The sequence below is a fragment of the Lathamus discolor genome, chromosome 7, assembly GCF_037157495.1.
Source record: "Lathamus discolor isolate bLatDis1 chromosome 7, bLatDis1.hap1, whole genome shotgun sequence".
Taxonomy (NCBI): Eukaryota; Metazoa; Chordata; class Aves; order Psittaciformes; family Psittacidae; genus Lathamus; species Lathamus discolor.
In genome coordinates this window covers 20,993,288-21,011,054 of record NC_088890.1, presented here as the reverse complement: position 1 = coordinate 21,011,054, position 17,767 = coordinate 20,993,288, and the positions used below count along the sequence as shown (strand labels likewise).

The following is a 17,767-nucleotide window of genomic DNA, read 5'->3' as shown; positions in this document are numbered from 1 at the left end:
AGACTGAAAGCAGTCTTAGGCTTACACCGGAGCAGTTTGCTTTCAACAGCTGACCTGTTTTAGAGATAAGCAAAAAAAAAAGAAGCCCTAACATAATCTCTGTATTTACATCTGATTTTAGTGTAGGTTTGAGGGAAATGAGACCATTCCCTTTCCTTCCCCACAACTGGGAAGAAGCAGACAAAACCCACTGAGGGATGTAACTTCATGTATAAATTTTAGGTGTTTTTACCAAGCATACTTTACCTTTTTGTGTAGCTATGAAGATGACGAAGCTACCTTTAAGTAGCTGGAATTAAATATCAGCAGATTTTGGAGAAATAATTTGCTGTTACAATCAAGTACAGCTTTTGTTGTTTAAACAGTTCTTTCTACATGTTGTTTTCTAAACAGACTGGTAGGCAGAGGATACAGTTCTCTCCCTGTCGCTTGTGGAGGACTGCACAGATGCAAATTAATTGATCATAATGTCTGTGGACTAACAGAAAGTGTCCTTCCATCCTCTGAAACTCAGTGAGACACCACATGGCAATGAAACTGTGTGGCAGTTTGGTTATTCACACTAGAGTATGCCTAGAGTGTTGTTTCTAGAGCCTCCACACAGTATGCTGTTGCTCTTAGAAGATATACTAAAAGCTGCAAGAAAAGGGGAATGGCTTGAACCTGCCAGAGGGGAGATTGAGATGAGTTCTTAGGCAGAAGCTCTTCCCTGTGAGGGTGCTGAGGCGCTGGCACAGGGTGCCCAGAGGAGCTGTGGCTGCCCCATTTCTGGCAGTGCTCAAGGCCAGGTTGGACACAGGGGCTTGGAGCAACCTGCTCAGTGGAAGGGGTCCCTGCCTGTGGCAGGGGTTGGAGCTGGATGAGCTTTAAGGGCCCTTCCTGCATAAACCAGGCTGGGATTCTCTGATTAAGACTTAAATATAAAGAGCTGCTTGTCTAACAAGCCTTGTTTTAATGTTACGTATTTCCTTCAGATACTGTCGTCCATTGAACTGTTGCAACATTCTTTACCCAAAATCAACCGGAGTGCTTCCGAACCATCTCTGCACCGTGCTGCCCACACAGAGGACATAAATTCATGCACATTAACATCCACGAGACTGCCCGTGTTTTAGGATCATGCTCCCCTTCCCTCGTCCTCTCCAGTGCTGGGAAAGGAACAGAAGTAACAGAAGTTGTGCTTTTAATGCCTCAGTGTACAGGATCAGTGCCAGCAGGATCATCTGCCTCCCAGTTTTAAGAACAAGCTGCTAAGGATGTCTGCAGTTCTTACCCTGCAGGGACAAGCTCCACCTTGCCTTTTTCTACAGTTTCTTTTACTGGGATAGTTAACAGACTATAAATCAAGAGATCTATTACTATTTTTTTAATAGATGCACTTGAGCCTTATTTTTCCCATACCCAGAAGTGATGGCTGTTTCTTTGGCAGTGTTTCTGGATTGATTAGAATCTGTTGGTAAACTGGTATTCTTTACAGCAAGGATGGCTCGCCTCAGAGAGATGATGTGTTCTGGTGCTCTTCGATGTGCCACTGCAGGCTGGGGGAGTCCTCCTGACATGGGTATCTGCAAACAAGACTGAGGGAAGAGGAAAAAAACTTTCTGGAAATCAGCTCCTGCCTAAGAGCTTTCATCAAGCCAATGAAATAAGTTAAAATGCTAATTCAACACTAAATAGTTTTGCAATAGTTTTGCACATAGAAGAGAAACTCTTGCAAAAGAATGGAATATATTCTGAATTGTTCTGCTCAGAGAAGGAAGCTAGCCAGTCTTGCTATGGTCATCCTCAGTAACTTAAGCAGCTTACTTTGGTACTATGGACTTGTTTCCTGCAGCCCAGCGAGGTGGGAAGTGCAGAAAGCCAGGCTTTTGTGGCTGAGAACAGGCTCATTAACATTCTCCTTATACTTCTGCAAAATGAGCATAGTCTTCATCCCATCTGAAGCTGTCGTCCAAGAGATGCACTATCAAGAGGAAACTGAGCATATACAGTTTTTCTTGCTGATTTGGGTTTTAATTTTGTTTTTATTGCTCCTGAGAAAATGCATTTATTGTAAGCCAAGGTTCCTCTGATTATCTTATTTTAATAAAATAAATTAAATTTTAGGTTGAAGATTCAATGTCATCCTTTAATGCAGTAATCCATCGCTCTGACACGTACAGCTAGATTGGAACGACTCAGAAAATGACATTCAGAATGATTGTTTTAAAAGCAGTTTAAGTAAAACATTTGAGACGACCACATCCAGGTTTGCAGTCACTTCCACTGCAGGATGGTTTTTACAGCAACAGCCTCTCAACAGCATCAACTGATGCAGGTGCCACACTGCTGGATGATGAAGCTGTTGCACAGCACCAGTTTCGCTGTTTTATCTTCTGTGGCCCTGTTGTTTGCTTAGGTCCAAGTGAGTGTTTTGTCATGGCCAAGCTCCACAGGTGACAAAAAATGGGGTGGGTTAATCTAAGAAACTCTTTAAAATAGCGTTCTGTTTAAATACGTTTACTAGGGAAAGAATGGAAGCCAGGCGTCCATTCCTGATGTGGAAGCTTGGGAATCTGTGGCTTTCTCTGTGCACACCTCTCTAAATGTTATCTCTCATATTACCTTCATTATAATATAGAATAGTTGAAGAACAAGAATAAATCATATAAAGCTGCTGCTACTTTAGGTCTAAAAGAGATGATTGATCCCTAATTTTTAAAACAGATAATGTTAAATTAAAACTTTTCTTTGTTGTTCCTGTGTAGCTTTGAAAAACAAGTTGTCTTTTTAATCTCAGACTGCTGCTACCGGGTTCATGTCTTCGTGGGGCACAGGAAGCCAGGAATGTCTTGTTTAAGGTAAAGCACGTCCCCTCCATTGACTTCTTTGGGGTGTATTTTATTACTTTCTTTTCCTCACCTTTGTGATTGGTGATGAAGAACAACACTCACGTGCCTCTCTCTACCTTTATGTGCCACTGACCAGTAAGCAGCCACAGACACTATCAAGGTGAGGCCTGACTCTGCAGTAAGCACTGTGAAAAATTAACCTTAGGGGGGAAATAACTGTGGAAAAGTTCTAGTTCCTGGGTCAGAACAGGAGCAATGTGTGTGTGCGTTCAAGGGGAGGGAGCTGCTGGCAGCAGAGACGGGATGAGTCCTCCCTCTTCTGCTGGAACCCTCAGGGAAAAGCAGCAATTTCCACGCAGGAGGCTCCTCAGCTTCGGCTCTGACCCAGAAATGCCAACCCATGGTGGAAACTGGTAATGCTGGAGTCACTAATTTGATGCCATTTAAAATGTCTGTACTCCAGCTGAAGGTTCTGCTATTTGCTTTGTGACAGGGACATAGATCCCCATTTTCAGCCATTTGAGCAGTGCCCCATTGGCTGTGCTGATGTGAGGCTTTTGCCCAAGTGTCTCTGAATACACTTTGCCTCACAATACAGATAACTTCTGTTGTCTCAGCAACTGACCTTTCAGAAATGCTTGAGACTTTAAGCCAACAGCAGCCCTTCAAGGGTATGAGGTTTTGTCCACACTGGCCCTCTACTGACTTTAAGACCATCTGCTACATGTGCTTAAGAGGTTGCTGCTTGCGCTCCCCTGGTTTCCTGCTGTATTGCTCAGGAGCCATTTCAGACTGAGTTCTTAGCTGAACTGCCAAGTTAGTACAAATGGCTTCACAGCATTAACTTCCTATATCAAATTTCACCATCAAACTGCTTTTGCTCAAAGCCTTTGCAACACAATTTAATCCTGAACAAAAATGGGATTCAGCAGCAGCTCCATAACTCAGAAGAGATGTGCCTTAATCCCTCACACCACTGCCCTTACCCAGCCTTGGCACATCCCGTGAGGGCAATGCCCAGCTTCTGCCAGGGCTTTATTGACAGTGGCTGTGGACTGGGACAGGACCTGTGTGGAAGTGGGGCTGTTCTGGGGCTGTCCTGGAGCTTCAGCACAGCATCCCTGCCCTGTGCTAGAGGCAGGTGGGGATGGAATCCCAACTGGGTGTCAGCCACACAGTTAAGAAAGGCAGGAGTTAAAACTGTCTATCTGCTCCTAACTGAAATAGCTTACACTGTATACTCCTATGTATAGGATCACTGAAAATGTAGTTACTTAACTCAGGCTACTTCAGTGAAGGGAATCGAGGGTTCCCAGTTAAAGACATTTGAAGTACATAAACTGAACAACAGTGTCACTATTGCTGTTGCCACTGTTACTTTACCTAACTCCTTCCTCTCATCAGAGTTTCCAGAATCCAGGTCGTGGTGCAGGCTCAATTTCACTGTCTGTTGTGACTCTGGCACTGCTCTGAGTTTACTCGGAACTCTGGGTACTACTTTGAGGTATAATGTATTAGTTCTTAAGTCTCCTTTTTAAGGAAGAAAAAGCTTTGCTGACCATTATTCCCAGTGGGGTTTTGTACATACACAGTTGAGTTAGTGTGAAAACCAAAACCAACACAAGCTAAACCCTCCCTAAATGGGTTTAGCAACAGTTTTTAACAGCTTAAGCTTTAAAAGGTAAGGGAGGAGCTGTATTTACACTATCACTCAGCTCCCAGGGCAGCATCTCTTAGGCCAAAGAGGGAGAAAACCCTCTTGGGTTTAAGGGATTCTGTTTCCCATGCAATCATTTCATCTTTTTTAAATATATTTTGGTATTTCTGTTGCCACACTAAACCAATCTGAAAACCTCACCAAGGTTAGGACTGCACGAATCCACCACAGCCACACTCCTCCTAACTGTGCTGTATAAAGTCAAAGCAGCACTAAATAAATAGCTGGATCGCTACAGGCAGAAGCACCTCCCGTCCTCTTTACTGAGAAGTAGCGGAGTCCTCATCGGCCCCCGAGAGGTGCATGAACAGTTCGCCCAGTTCAGTGACATCGGTATCCGTGCTGGGCACGCTCCTGCTCTCTCTGTCTTCAATGAAGTCCCACAGGCGAACAGAATTGAAGAACTGCAACGGAAGAAGCTCTTGTCACATTGGCCCTTCTCAGGCTTATTTCTTCATTAAAACAAGCCCAAAGTAGACCCTCAGGAGCTGAGTCTGCACTAATGCTCCTGGCAACACTGGCAGTGAAATCCAGTGATAACCCCTCTAGCACAACAGCTGACACAGAGCGAGACAAACCAGCTGTACCAACCTGCTGGAGCATGGCCCTGCCACCACCCTGCACCATGAGCTCCTCAGGTGCCTTGCACCTGAGGCAGGCAGGCAAGACCTTTAACACTGCAGGGGAAAGCTTTAAAGGGCAGGACTCCTTTGGAGAAAGGTTTGCCATGAGAAGGGCTGCAATAATAAACGCTAAATCAGAGGTGCCTTCTCCTTCCCCTGCTATCTGGCCTTTGCGTCAGGGAAAACCCAGGGGTGCTGTCCTCACTTCCCTGTGGCATCTGACACAGTACGCTGCACACACAGACCATGGTTTAACCACCCCTGGGGAGCCCTCTCTTACCCGCACAGTGCCCTCGGAGCTGAGCTGCTTTCTTGGCTTTTCAGGCTCGGCTCGTGTCCCATCTGGGTAAGCGTGAAGGTAAAGACACTTCCCTCCGAACGGGCACGTTCCCTTCCCTTGTTCAAAGTACTTGCAGGGCTTTTTCCTGGTGTAATTGGAAGAGAGAGTTACTGTCTGCAGGTAGGAAGGAAGCAGTGACCGTTCAGTCCTCAGGGCTGCTGCTCTCATCCTCAGTGGTGCGAAGTGAGAACGCACGGGGAGGCTTGGCTGCTCCTTCCCCAGCTGACAGCAGTCAAGTAGAGGGGAAGGATTATTAAAAGCAAACCAATAGGTAAATGACCAGCGTCAGAACTCAGAGGAATTAAACCATCTTACGACACAGGAAGTGAAGGATGTTCCAAGCCTGTCACTGATCCTGCACACGTGTTTTCACCACACCCAACAAACCCACTATTATTTCCTAGCAACATTCCTCTCCTGTGCTTTCTACCACTATGCTTTCATTGAACCAGCTCCTCGCCACCTCCTCCGGAGGGTCTGCAACACTGGCATAGTTTAAGTGTCCACCAGCGCTGTCACTCATCTGCAGTGGAAACTACAAAGCAAATGCAACTGACCTCGTAAACCTGATCTGCGGTGGTGAAAGCAGGCGGACACGTCCTGGACATTCCCAGGATACACAGGTGCAGCCTGAGAGCAACTGAATGGAGGAGCCCAACAGTAACAAAAGCCAAACCCCAGCCAGGCAGCGCATTAGGAGCAGAAGGGGTTTGTCTGCAACTTCCAGGTTTCTAGGGCTTTTTCCCCTTGCTGGCACATGACTGGATTTGAGCTGGCCTGACCCTGCTCTTAGATTAGGCTCGGCTTTATTAGTGCCTTATTACCATGCTTTCTTTCCATGCAATATTAGCCCTTAAGTTGAACTGACTGCCAGGAGACCTGTCCATAAACTGTACCAAAGCCGCTTCCTTCCAGGCAGTTCTAAAGCCTGAAGCTGATTTTGGCAAGTGAACTGAGAACGCTTCAGAGCACCACGAGTCCGAACGATCTCTAATTACATGACAAACGCTTCTGTGGCAGGCCCCGCGTGAAATCAAAGTGTTAGCAGAGATGAAGAGCTTGCTGTGGGCAGGTTTGGAATTACAGCAAGTTAACAGCACACACACTCCAGCTGACTTAAGGACAGTGCAAACAGCGTGTGGCTGCTCCTGGACTTACCCCACTCCCTGCTTAAATGCTTCAATCAGCTCGTTTTTCTTCTCCTGGTCTTCTACCCAGTATGTGCTGGGAATGACGAACTCGGAGATCACACGGCACTCGGGGCAAGACCTGAAGGCAAAGCACCAACGCTCTGTTATTCCCCAAGGGACAGGAGCAGCCACCTCCTGAGGGGCAGGGAGCTGATGCAGGCATCTCCTCACTACCGGCACACGTGCACCACTGTCATGAGCGTCAACTGAAATAACCTGACTCGGTGCAGCCAGAGCTTGTGCTTCCTTCTGCTTGTTTCTAGGCTCAGACAAACGTCCCAGGTACCTCCTCAGTACATCAGCACACGCTAATCCCAACACACAGCGAGGAACCATCCCCGTTACCTGAGCGCTGCAGGCCCCACGCAGCAGAAAGCCAAAACAGCTGGGAAAAGGTCAAAGGTCTCTGAGCCTTTGAGATGGCACCTGACATCTGCCAGCAGCAATGAGCTGCCCCTTCAGTGGCTTTGCAGGATGGGTTTCTACATGAGGCATCAGTAAGATCAAGAATCAAACACGCAACTTCGGGTCCCCCAACAAGCCTAGGAAAGGCTTTATGACCCTGCCTGCCCCACAGCCACCGTGTCTCCCCGCAGGCTGAGCCAAGTCCCTCCTTTAGCTTAACTCTGCAACCACCGGTACATTCACCGTTACGGAGAAGGGTGAAAAACCATATCAGAAGCACCTGTGTCAGGATTTAATCCATGTCAGAAGAATCTGTGTCAGGATTTAGTCCATGCTCCAAACAGACTGTAGGACACTGAAAACCCCCAGTTTTTCAGTGAAACCCCCCCGGAACACCCTGGTACCTGGCTGGGAGCAGCTCGGCTCCAGCACAGGTTATGTCATGTCCTAAGGAGCCACCGTTCACTTCCCTGAAATGGCTGAAGTTGTGCCGAAACGTCTGTGCTGGCAGGAGACTGAAGAGAGTTCCCACCTTCCCCTCAGCATGACTGTGACCTGGGAGAGGTTTCCAAGAGATGCTCAAAAAAGGGAATAGCCCCAGTTCAATGTTTTAAATTCTCTCCTCTGAGGCGGAGCGCGTTTGGAATACAGCTTTTATAGAGCTGGAGGATGAAGCCTTTGCTCAGATACAGATAAATGTGTGGTTAGCGGGACAGTTACCTTGAGTAAGTTACAGTATGGAGCAAACCCCAGGAATTCAGCAGATGCACAGCCAGAAGGAGGCACTGCTCCTGCACATGGGTTACTGTGAAGGGCGCAGGTTCACCAGGTCTCAGCTGCTCACAGTCCACGAGCTGCACTTTGCCCACCATCAACGCAAGACAGGGCTGTCACCAAGGGCAAGCTCTTCCATACAGGACCACAGCGAGAAAGCAAACTCACCAAGGGACACCGCATTTGTCCTGCTGGTCTTGAACACTGTTCTCCCAGCCCACCCCCATGTCCTGGAATTTGCCAGCACTTGGACCAGGATTTTCTGAGCTCAGAATTATTAATGGCTATGTTAACATTTACAGCAACACACTCCCTAGTGACCTAGTAGTTCTATGCGAGTCAAAGCACACCAAAGAGCCCATCTCACTGACCCAGCCACGGAGAGGCAACGGACTCTGGGTAACATCCACTTACTTTATGATGGGATTCTCGAACTGCTTGGCACACCTCCACTGCCGGATGCAGGACAAGCAGTACGTGTGGTTGCAGTTGGAAAGGATCCCAAACCTCCTCTCAGATGCCGATGGCTTCTCATACACCACTTCCATGCAGATACTGCACACTTTGTCCTGACTTGCCTGAAAGGCAAAGGCCTTCTCCATGTCATGCTCAAATGTCGCCATGCACATCTGTCACGGGAGAGACATCACTGGTTACTGCAGTCCACACACTGCCTGTTCCTCAGCAGTGCCTATGGAGGGGATCTGCTGCAGGGAGAACAAGGCACGCTCGCTAGCAGTGTCATTGCTACCCTTCATCAGCAGAATTTGGTTTGGAGAACATGACGTTCAATCCCACATTTCCGCCCCTCAATGTCCTCTGCAGCTTCAGCAGTATCGAAAGGAATGGGCCCTAGTGCTTGTCGTTTACCCCTTTCTGTATCTCCGTCACGGCACAGGTATTGCACCAGGATGCTTCACATCCCCTAAACCCGTTGCGTCCAGGGTCCAGCACAGGTGCCACACTCAAGGCGTTACTCTCCTGATCCTTAAGGCCACCCTCATTCACCACAGTAAGCTCTACACCAGCTAGGAATTCATCTCTTATTACAGGCTTTCCTACAGCCCCTCTCATCACGGTGTCCAGTAGGGACAGTCACTGCCAGTCCACCTGCACAGCACTACAAGGTGAGCTGGTGCTTACACCTGCGTACGTTTAACTCTTACAAGAGACCCAGAACTTGACAAGTAAAGTAAATCTGAAGGACTTTAAATCACGGTACTGCTAAACAAGGACACAGGCCAATTCTGCATGGGCATCAGCACTGGGGCTGCTGCACCTCCTCAGTCCCACACTCCCCGCTGCCGCCAGAGCTGAGCCACGGTGGCAGGACACTGCCAGGTCCCAGCAAGCTCTGGGGAGGAGCGAGCTCTCCGCAGGGACATCCAACCACCCACCACCAGGGAGCTCTAACCCCCCAGCTCCTGCTCCAGGCTCAGGACAGACCCATGATTCAGTAACCACTGACGCTGCCGGTCTTGCTCCTCCTCAGCCTTGAGAACTGCTCCTGACCGGAACCTGGAAGCCAGGCAGGGAAAAGAGCAGCTCCTTCAGCCCACCTTCACCCGGCCAATTCCTCGTGTGGCCCCCCCAGCTCAGCTCCGAGCCCTCTGCACCCAGTTCAGTCTGTCCCTACTTGACCCTGCCTTGACACGAGCCGCAGCAAGGAGGAGACACCCGAGGAGCTGACTCAGAAGGTGAGCTCAGAACACACCAGCAGCCCACAATTCCTCTCCCCCACCATACATAGCACCCTGGAGATGCCACGTGAGCTGCAAAAGGCATTGTCCTGAGGGAGCTTCTCTGTGTTCTGGGAGAAGGCTGCAGGCAAGTGCCCGATGAGGATGAAATGGGAAAAGAAGAAGCTGCTGTAAGAGGCTGTCTGCATCAGCATCACCAATTAAGCCCCAGATGCTTGAACAGAGCACTCTTAGCATCACTTTATAGCGAGCCAGCTCTTTGGACCAACAGGCTCCTGCGAAACACACCTCTGGGTCTTAGAGCAAACCAACCAAACCTTGCACTGAGCAAAGCAAATCCCACACGGATCTCACGTCACTCTTACCATCTCGTGAGCCTTCCTCTGCTCCTGGTTGAAGGGGTGGAGGACTTGCAGCCCACATATCTCACACACGTCCCCGTGGATGTAGAGGCAGCGCTCTCCGAAGTGGCAGGCGCCCGCTGCAGCATAGGGACACAACTGCTCTGCATCAGCACAGGAGCCTCCAGCCACCGGGTCCTCCAGCCCACTGCAAATAGCTTCCAGGTAGGAATGGGGCTTCACTTCCACGTTATCATTTTGGTCACTGCAGCACACCACGTCTCCTGTGGCACTGGGTTTGTGCTTCTCTTCAGTCAAGCCACACAGATCTTAGGGAAGAGAAAAGTATGAGCCACACGAGACACTCCACAAGAGGCTCCATGTACTTCCTTTCCAATGCTAACCTTTCTTTCTAAGAAAAAAGCCCTTTTCTTCCCAAGGAAGGCTCATCTCTGAGCACCTCTGACTCACAAACCACAAGCGCTGTCACTGCCTCCTGGAAAGGTCGATGTCAAGATTCCATCAGTGAGAAGAGGCAGAAGCAGCGTGCAGGCGGCGGGGGCTCCCTGCTGCCATGATGGGTGCCTCTGTGCTTGTGTTCCTGAGGGCTGGCACAGCCTCCACCGAGCACAAGCCAGGCACCATTCCCCTGCTTCTCAGCATTTCAAATGCCCTCACACTGACAGCAAAATGTGGTTTCTTGTGACAAAACCCCAGGCTGGTTCGGGTTGGAAGGGACCTTAAAGCTCCTCCAGCCCCAACCCCTGCCACAGGCAGGGACCCCTTCCCCTGGAGCAGCTTGCTCCAAGCCCCTGTGTCCAACCTGGCCTTGAGCACTGCCAGGGATGGGGCAGCCACAGGCCCCAGACAAAAAATCCCCCCGGACAAAAGCAGCCCTTCAGGAACACCAGGCCAAAACCCAGCCAGCCGGAGAAAGCCACTGAAGCACTGACAGGGAGAAGTGCTCCAGGAACCAGGCCTCCCCTGGGATTACTCCGGCTGCTCCTCTCAGCAAGCCGCAAGCAATAAAGGGAGCAGCACCACCCCAGCACCCCTCACGGCGCGCGGACGAGCCCAGCACCGCTCCCACTCACTTCTGTCCCTCAGCACCAGCGTCTTCTTCTCCCTCTTGCCAGCCTCGTGCCGTCTGCTCCTGGTGACCGGGGCGCTGGGCTCGGGTGGCTGCCGGGGGCCCTGCGGTGCTGCCAGCGGGGCAGGGGCTGCTGCTCCCCCCGGCGGAGGGAGCCGGGTGTGATCATACCTGCCAGGGAGAGACAGAGCTGAACCTGTGCGACTGTACCTGCCTAACAGAGAGCAGTGACAGCTGAACCTGTGTGACTGTATCTGCCCAACAGAGAGCAGTGACAGAGCTGAACCTGTGCGACTGTACCTGCCCAACAGAGACAGAGCAGTGTGACACAGCCTGGACCCAGTGTCAGGACAAACCGAACTGACCGGAAAAGCTGCTTTTCTTTTTAAAGGGCTGTTCTGACAAGTCACCTGAACTGCTCAGCCTCTTTGGAAGCCACACCGGAAGGTTCCTCAGCCTCCGAAAGCAGATGCCTCCGAAAGCACACCTTTATTTCCCTCTCCAGAGACACCCGGCACAGCTGGAAGAACATGGTTTATGTGCAGTCAGTTCAGTCTTGTCACCCCTCTCACACGCAGGTTTCTGGCATCTCTCCCATCAAAACTCCACGTGGGACCAGTGGCACTTCGTGATCGCGGTTTCGCCCTGCGAGCAGCAGCACTGGGACTTCATCGTCTGCCGGCAGAGCACCCACAGCAGGAGCTGCTGCTAGGAAAGGGCTCAGAGCGGCTCAGGCAATGCTCTCCTGCAGCAGAGCGGAGCCACGGGCGGTGAAGGCGCCGGTTCAGCAAAGGCAGGGACGCGCCCGAACGCTGATGGGCACACATCTGCCTGCAGCCCTGTGCCCACGCACGTGCACCACCGCTGCGAGCCCAGCGCCCCAGCCTCCGGCAAAGCAGCTCGAGGACGACGACTGCGACCACCTGGCACCATCGCCAGGGTCCAGCCTGCATCCGACCCATCCTCATGAGGGGCAGCCCGCGGCAGGGTCACACATCCCTGGCCGCTGCGCTGCCCCACAGCACTGCCCCACAGCACTGCCCCACAGCACCAGCTCCTCGTCCGAGGCCAGGCTGTAGCAACGTGAGCCAACGAGGGCTGGTCGCTAACGCCTTTCTCGACGCTTTAACCCCCAGACCCCCGTTGGCGTTGCGGCCTCCCGCAGGGAGCGCACAACCCCCTTCGCTCCAGGGCGGACCGGGCAGCCCTCGGAACCGCGCACGGCACCGCTGGATGCGCCAGCTGGGCTCGGCTCTGCACGCACCGCTCCGCGCCCCGCTCCGCGGCCAACCTCACTGCCCGCAGCCCTTACAACCGGATCCGCCCCTACCTGCAGCGGGCTCCGTAGGCGCACTGCCCCTTCCGGTAGTACTTGCAGACGGTGGCGGACTTGCTGCTGGAGAGGTCGTGCGAGAACAGGCACTTGCTCCCCTCGCGGCACACTCCCTGCACGTAGTACCTGCGGGAGCGCGGCGTCAGCGCGGCCCCCGCCACCCGCTCAGCCGCGGGGAAGCGCTTCCGGGCCCGCTCCGGTCCCCGGGGGCGGCCGCAGGGCTCGGGCCCCGCACGGGGGGAACGGCCCGGGGGGGGGGGGGGGGGGGGCTCCGCGGCCCCAGGGCGGCGCTCACCTGCACGTCACCTGCTTCGTGCTCATCCTGCCCCGCGCCGCGGTCCGCTCCGCTCCGTTCCGCTCCGCTCCGTTCCACTCCGCTCCGCCGGGGCGGAAGGGCGGAGCCAAGAGGCCGCGGCACCGCCCCCCGCCCGGACACTATTCAGCGGCGCACCGCACCACCGAGGCGCGGCGCGGCGCGGCGGGGCCGGGCTGGCTAGAGCGCCGCTCGGCAGCACCATAGAGGCGGAGCGGGGCGGGGCGGAGCGGCGCCATGGCGGAGGCCGCCATTCTGCGGGTGGTGCACTGCGGGTCCGCCATCTTCTGCCGGCGCGCGCCGCCGCGCTGCCCCGCGTGCGGGCGCCCCCTGCCGAGCGGGCTGCGGGGCGCGCCCCTGCGCGTGCCCACCCCGTTCCGGCACGGGCACCGCGCGCGGAGGAGCTTCCTGCTGCGGCCCGCGGCGCCCAGCGGCTGCTTCCGGTACCGGGCGGGGGCGGGGGGGGGAAATGAGGGGAAGGCCCGAGGGGGGCTGCAGGGAACCGGGAGAGGGGCCTGGGGCAAGGGCCTGCAGGGACAGGAACAGGGGAATGGCTTGAACCTGCCCGAGGGGAGGCTGAGCTGAGCTCTTAGGCAGAAGCTCTTCCCTGTGAGGGTGCTGAGGCGCTGGCACAGGGTGCCCAGAGAAGCTGTGGCTGCCCCATCCCTGGCAGTGCTCAAGGCCAGGTTGGACACAGGGGCTTGGAGCAAGCTGCTCAGTGGAAGGGGTCCCTGCCCGTGGCAGGGGTTGGAGCTGGATGGGCTTTGAGGTCCCTCCCAGCCCGAACCCGGCTGGGACCCCAGGGTTCTCCGGGTCTCGGGCCCTGGCCCCTGCCCTGGGAAGCACCGTACGGGGCCGGGCAGCGCTCGCAGCCACCGCTCACATCACCGCGTCCGTCTTTCAGAGGCTACGACGGGAACTCTGATCTGCACGTCGGAATAACCAACAGTAACGGTAAGAGTACTGCGTGGTTGCCTTACAAATGGCTGCCCTCGGCCATGCCTTGTGCTTAGCCCCCATGGCCAGCCCAGCCTTACCTCCTCCCCGCAAGGTGACCCACACGGTGTGAGTTACGTCAGAGCCATCGCTCTTGTTACAGGAAACGCAGGGTTTGCTATTTGCCAAACATCCCCCTAATTAACCCCCCCAAACTTTAACGAGCCACGTTAAAAATCAGCTCAGGTCCTCCCAGAGCAGACCTCACTGCCGATGGTTATCTCATATAAACATGGCCTGGTTTGGGGGCGTAGGAAAGAAGCTTGTTTGGCCTGAAGTTCTTTTCAGTATCAGAAGACATCCAAAAAGACATTGTAAGATCAAGAACAGGTTTTGGTAAAGGCAAGGACTGCATTTTCTGTTCTCTGGCCTCAGCATGCCACTGATAGGAAGCTGTGGAACACTCTGGGGGAGAACATCCAGATGGAAAAGTAGCAGTAGGTTCCGTAACTCAATACAAGAGGTGGGCTGGTGGCTCTTTGTGACAGTGCTGCTCTGTACTTTCAGGTGTGGTGTATCATTATGATGAAGAGGGCATCCACAGAGATGAAACTGGATGGGAGCAGTGTATCAGCATCCCACTGGTACAGCCGGACATGTTTGAGCTTCTTGAGCAGTGGGATAAGCTCCTAGAGGAATTCTCAGTGCGAGAGGCCTGGCTTCCTCACAGGTGTGCTGTGGTGAAGACAATGCAATGGGGTTTTCAGTCAGCTGTTCTGTTTTGGGCCCTGTGAGGCTTGTGGTTCCTTGCTCCTTTAGGACACACACTGCTAACAAAGCAGCCTCCATGATGCTGCCTTGACATTCACTGGCCCTGCCCAGCAGAAGGGGAGTATTTTTGAGCTGTAACTAACAACTTATTTGCTGGAATTCCAAAGCTCTAAAATCAGATCCTTTCAGGGAAGTTTTCTTCAGCAACAAAGGGATTTTTCATGAACACCCCTCTCCCCACCAGACCAAAAGAAGAGGAGTTCAGTGAGGCATTACCTTTAGGAGTGTGCTGCTGAGAGAAGCAGAGTCCAGGCAAAACTCTGTATTTCTTCTAGGTTTCAACAGTATTGGGTGTATTTGCATTTCTGACCACACTGATGGGATTCTTGCCCAGCTCTTAAATCCAGATGACTTCATGGTTGTCAGTGATGATCAGCACTGGGAACCGCGCTCAGGCTCATTGCCAGCTCTTCCAGCTGGTTCCTAACATTGCCTTGGAGTTAAATACAGAAGAACTTCCCCATCTTTTGAATTGAACCAAGAGTTCCAATGAGAATGGCCACTCTGCAGCAATCCCCAAAGCTAATGCCTGGTGACAGTGTTCCCAGCTGCACAGCCCCGCTCAAACACACACTGCCACATCACCAAGGCCTCCACCAGCCCTTGACCCTTTCATCTGTAACAGCACACGTAACACACAGCCCACTTGAGCACAGCTCTGGGGGGGTTCAAGTGAATGAGCATAGATGTCATCTCATACAAAAAAGCCCCCATCAAATTAAAAGCATTTTTTAGCAATTTCGTATATGCTTGACTATCACATTTCAGAGTTAACATATTATCTCCTTAGTACCAGAGGGGAGAGTTTGACATAGACCTTTTAAAGGCTTACGGACCTTGGAAAGCGCAACGGGATTTGTGTCTCTGATCCTTGTGCAATCCCAACACTGGGATATTACTACTACAATTACTTTGCTGTCCAAAAAGCACTGGTAGAAGGTAGATGGATGTGTGCATCTCTTCTGAAAGCTTTTCTCTGGTTTCCCTCTGCCTGCCACCTCCTGACAAAGTGACCTACTTTTCCCACAAACAGATGAGCCACCACTAAACTGATGTTAAATTCTCTCCTTTATTTGTTTTCAATGCACAGGAACTACACTAAAGTAATCCTGTAATTCCTTTAGGTTCAGGCCAAGCCTAATTCTAATGTTCTGGACCGCTTTTCATTTACTGGATGGTACACACTCCAAGGTTAGGGTAGCAGGAGGGAAAACAAGAACATTACAACTGGCTACTCCTCCTATTCAGTTAATATTTCTGTCCCTGTGTGACTGGCACACTGTATAGCAACTGCATCAACATATTAGTGATAGAATTCGCTTCATTTTGAGTAAGCTTCCAAGTTAATGCCATGCTAAAGGAAGCACACGTGGTGGCACGCAATTAACATGACTGCTGCAGGAAGACGTGTTCAAGATAACCGTAACAATACATGGGAGAGCAGAGGCTAACAAGGTAAAAGCCAAGTATAAAAAAATAACAACTCATTACAGTCTGCAGCTCTCTCTCTGTTAGAGGGGATTTTCATGCTTACAGTTTCTAGTATCCCTGGCTGGAAAGTACAGCCTGCAACTTGCAATGAAGAAAATTTAAGCACCAGCATTAAAGCAAATGGCAGCAGTTCTTGGAAGAGCATGTGCTTCCTCATTTCACCCAGTAAAACATCCCTCCACGTGCAGCAATCAATGGGTAGTGCTGTGTTAGTAATGAGTGTTTTCCCTAGGTATGATGAAAAAGCCCACAACTGCTACACATACGCACTGGCATTCATCAACAGCATCCTGACCACCCTTGGGAAACGGCAAATGAGCAAGAGTGAATTCACGGAGAAATTTGTGATCCCACACACAAAGAGAGCTTCCCGATACATCACTCTGCATCAGGAGCTGACAGCTAAGGAGTTCTACATCGTACCCCTTCCTGAGCAAGAAAAACAGTGCTCAAAATGACAAGCTGCTCTGCTCAAACTCTGCAACACGCAATAGCAAAAGAAGTCTTAAAACTCCGCAACTCAGGGTTTCAGATGGACGGTGGATTAAATGTGTTTACATGGTAAGCTGCACATCATGGAAGGACTGGGAAACAACTGGTGCATTTGAATGAAATACACACACAATATATATATAAATGCTACAGAACATTCCTATAGGAACTATCCCTATGGAAAAACAAATTCCTGTCTGCAGGCACTATATGCTGTCTTCGGCCAAGACACTTAATACCAGAAATCACAATTGCTGCGTAATCCAGGGGTTTGACAAATGAACTGTAGTAATTTAAGATGTAGCAAACCAAAATGTTGGGTTTTTTCCTGTCACAGTTGTTTAGTGGTGAGTGAAAACAAGGGAATTCCTGCTTGCATGCTGCTGGAATCCACAGTCCACGATTTAATGCAGATTTACTACCTGCAAAATTATTTTTTCCTTAATCGCTAACAAATATAACAAATAAATCCACCCTCTTTGCCAGATATATTTCTCTTCCAACTCTTTATGTTTTGCACATTTATTGCTCAAACCAAGGCAGATGCTTAGCATAAAAGATAATTTAGTGCCTGCATCTGTTAGTGTCTGTAACAAGCAACACAAACTGCTCAGGATTTAGCTCAGAGTTAAAACTCTGTAACGCAACAAAAAGAAATGTAAGAAATTAATGATCCTCCAACAGCACTTTCACCTATCATACATTACACACAAGTGTATGCTGAGGTCAAAATTGGGCAGTTCAGAATCACAGAATGGTTTGAGTTGGAAAGGACCCTAAGATCATCCAGTTCCAACCCCCTGCCACGGGCAGGGACACCTCACACTAGAGCAGGTCGCCCAAGGCTCTGCCTAACCTGGCCTTGAACAATGCCAGGGATGGAGCATTTACTGTGCAGCCTTCTCTTCTCCAGGCAGCCCCAAGTTTTTTAGCTCGTCTTCATATGGGAGGTTGAACAATTTTACTTTATTTCCTTATATTCTAGTTTAAGAAAATAATTCCATCTTTTCCTCTACTAGTATCTGCAAAGCCAGCTGGTGTTAGTCTAGGTGCAAGTCCTATTTTTTCAAAGATGGAGGAGTAACCATAAATTACGGGGATTTTCTCCACATCCAGTTTGTGCTTTTTTACACACCAACTGCATTAACCTTGCCCTTCCAATACTCTCTAGCTGCACAAACATTTCACACACTTTCCCCCTCTGTGTTCTTCCACTTCTTGCTAAATTCTAAGTGGTAGTTCCTTTAAAAGGATATTTAAAAAGCACACCACTATCAGCCAGGACAATCAGCCCCAGATGTGCAATTCTGCTATTAGAGACCTGCCATTCACCTACTCCATGAGCAAATCAGATTTCTTC

General features: G+C 51.1%; 3 protein-coding genes across 8 annotated transcripts in view; 2 read left to right on the top strand and 1 right to left on the bottom strand.

The window, feature by feature from the left end:
- Positions 1–2,105, top strand: part of RAF1 (Raf-1 proto-oncogene, serine/threonine kinase) — a 43,934-nt gene extending 41,829 nt beyond the window's left edge. For all 6 annotated transcript variants that reach the window (XM_065687735.1, XM_065687734.1, XM_065687733.1 and 3 more), the window contains one exon: positions 975–2,105. In XM_065687735.1, coding sequence (XP_065543807.1) covers positions 975–1,115 — 141 coding nt within the window. In that variant the 3' untranslated portion in view covers positions 1,116–2,105. The remainder of the gene's footprint in view (positions 1–974) is intronic.
- MKRN2 (makorin ring finger protein 2) lies at positions 2,011–12,925 on the bottom strand. Its single transcript, XM_065687738.1, has 8 exons — positions 12,640–12,925; positions 12,342–12,470; positions 11,016–11,182; positions 9,946–10,250; positions 8,295–8,509; positions 6,670–6,780; positions 5,452–5,596; positions 2,011–4,952 (listed from the first exon to the last, which is right to left on the bottom strand). The coding sequence occupies exons 1-8, from the start codon at positions 12,663–12,665 to the stop codon at positions 4,809–4,811; spliced, it is 1,242 nt and encodes a 413-aa protein (XP_065543810.1). The 5' UTR covers positions 12,666–12,925; the 3' UTR covers positions 2,011–4,808.
- Positions 12,775–16,894, top strand: MKRN2OS (MKRN2 opposite strand). Its single transcript, XM_065687740.1, has 4 exons — positions 12,775–13,100; positions 13,562–13,611; positions 14,161–14,323; positions 16,148–16,894. Exons 1-4 carry the CDS (start codon positions 12,895–12,897, stop codon positions 16,371–16,373), a joined length of 645 nt encoding a protein of 214 aa, XP_065543812.1. The 5' UTR covers positions 12,775–12,894; the 3' UTR covers positions 16,374–16,894.
- Positions 16,895–17,767: the final 873 nt, after the last annotated feature.

Coding starts and splice junctions, on each gene's coding strand:
- MKRN2 (XM_065687738.1), bottom strand. CDS start 12,665: ATGAGCACGAAGCAGGTGACGTGCAG. Junction 10,251..11,015: donor GCTGGTGCTGAGGGACAGAA/GTGAGTGGGAGC, acceptor CTCTTCCCTAAG/ATCTGTGTGGCTTGACTGAA. Junction 6,781..8,294: donor TTCGAGAATCCCATCATAAA/GTAAGTGGATGT, acceptor CTTTGCCTTCAG/GTCTTGCCCCGAGTGCCGTG.
- MKRN2OS (XM_065687740.1), top strand. CDS start 12,895: ATGGCGGAGGCCGCCATTCTGCGGGTGGTGCACTGCGGGTCCGCCATC. Junction 13,101..13,561: donor GCGCCCAGCGGCTGCTTCCG/GTACCGGGCGGG, acceptor TCCGTCTTTCAG/AGGCTACGACGGGAACTCTG. Junction 14,324..16,147: donor GAGGCCTGGCTTCCTCACAG/GTGTGCTGTGGT, acceptor TGTTTTCCCTAG/GTATGATGAAAAAGCCCACA.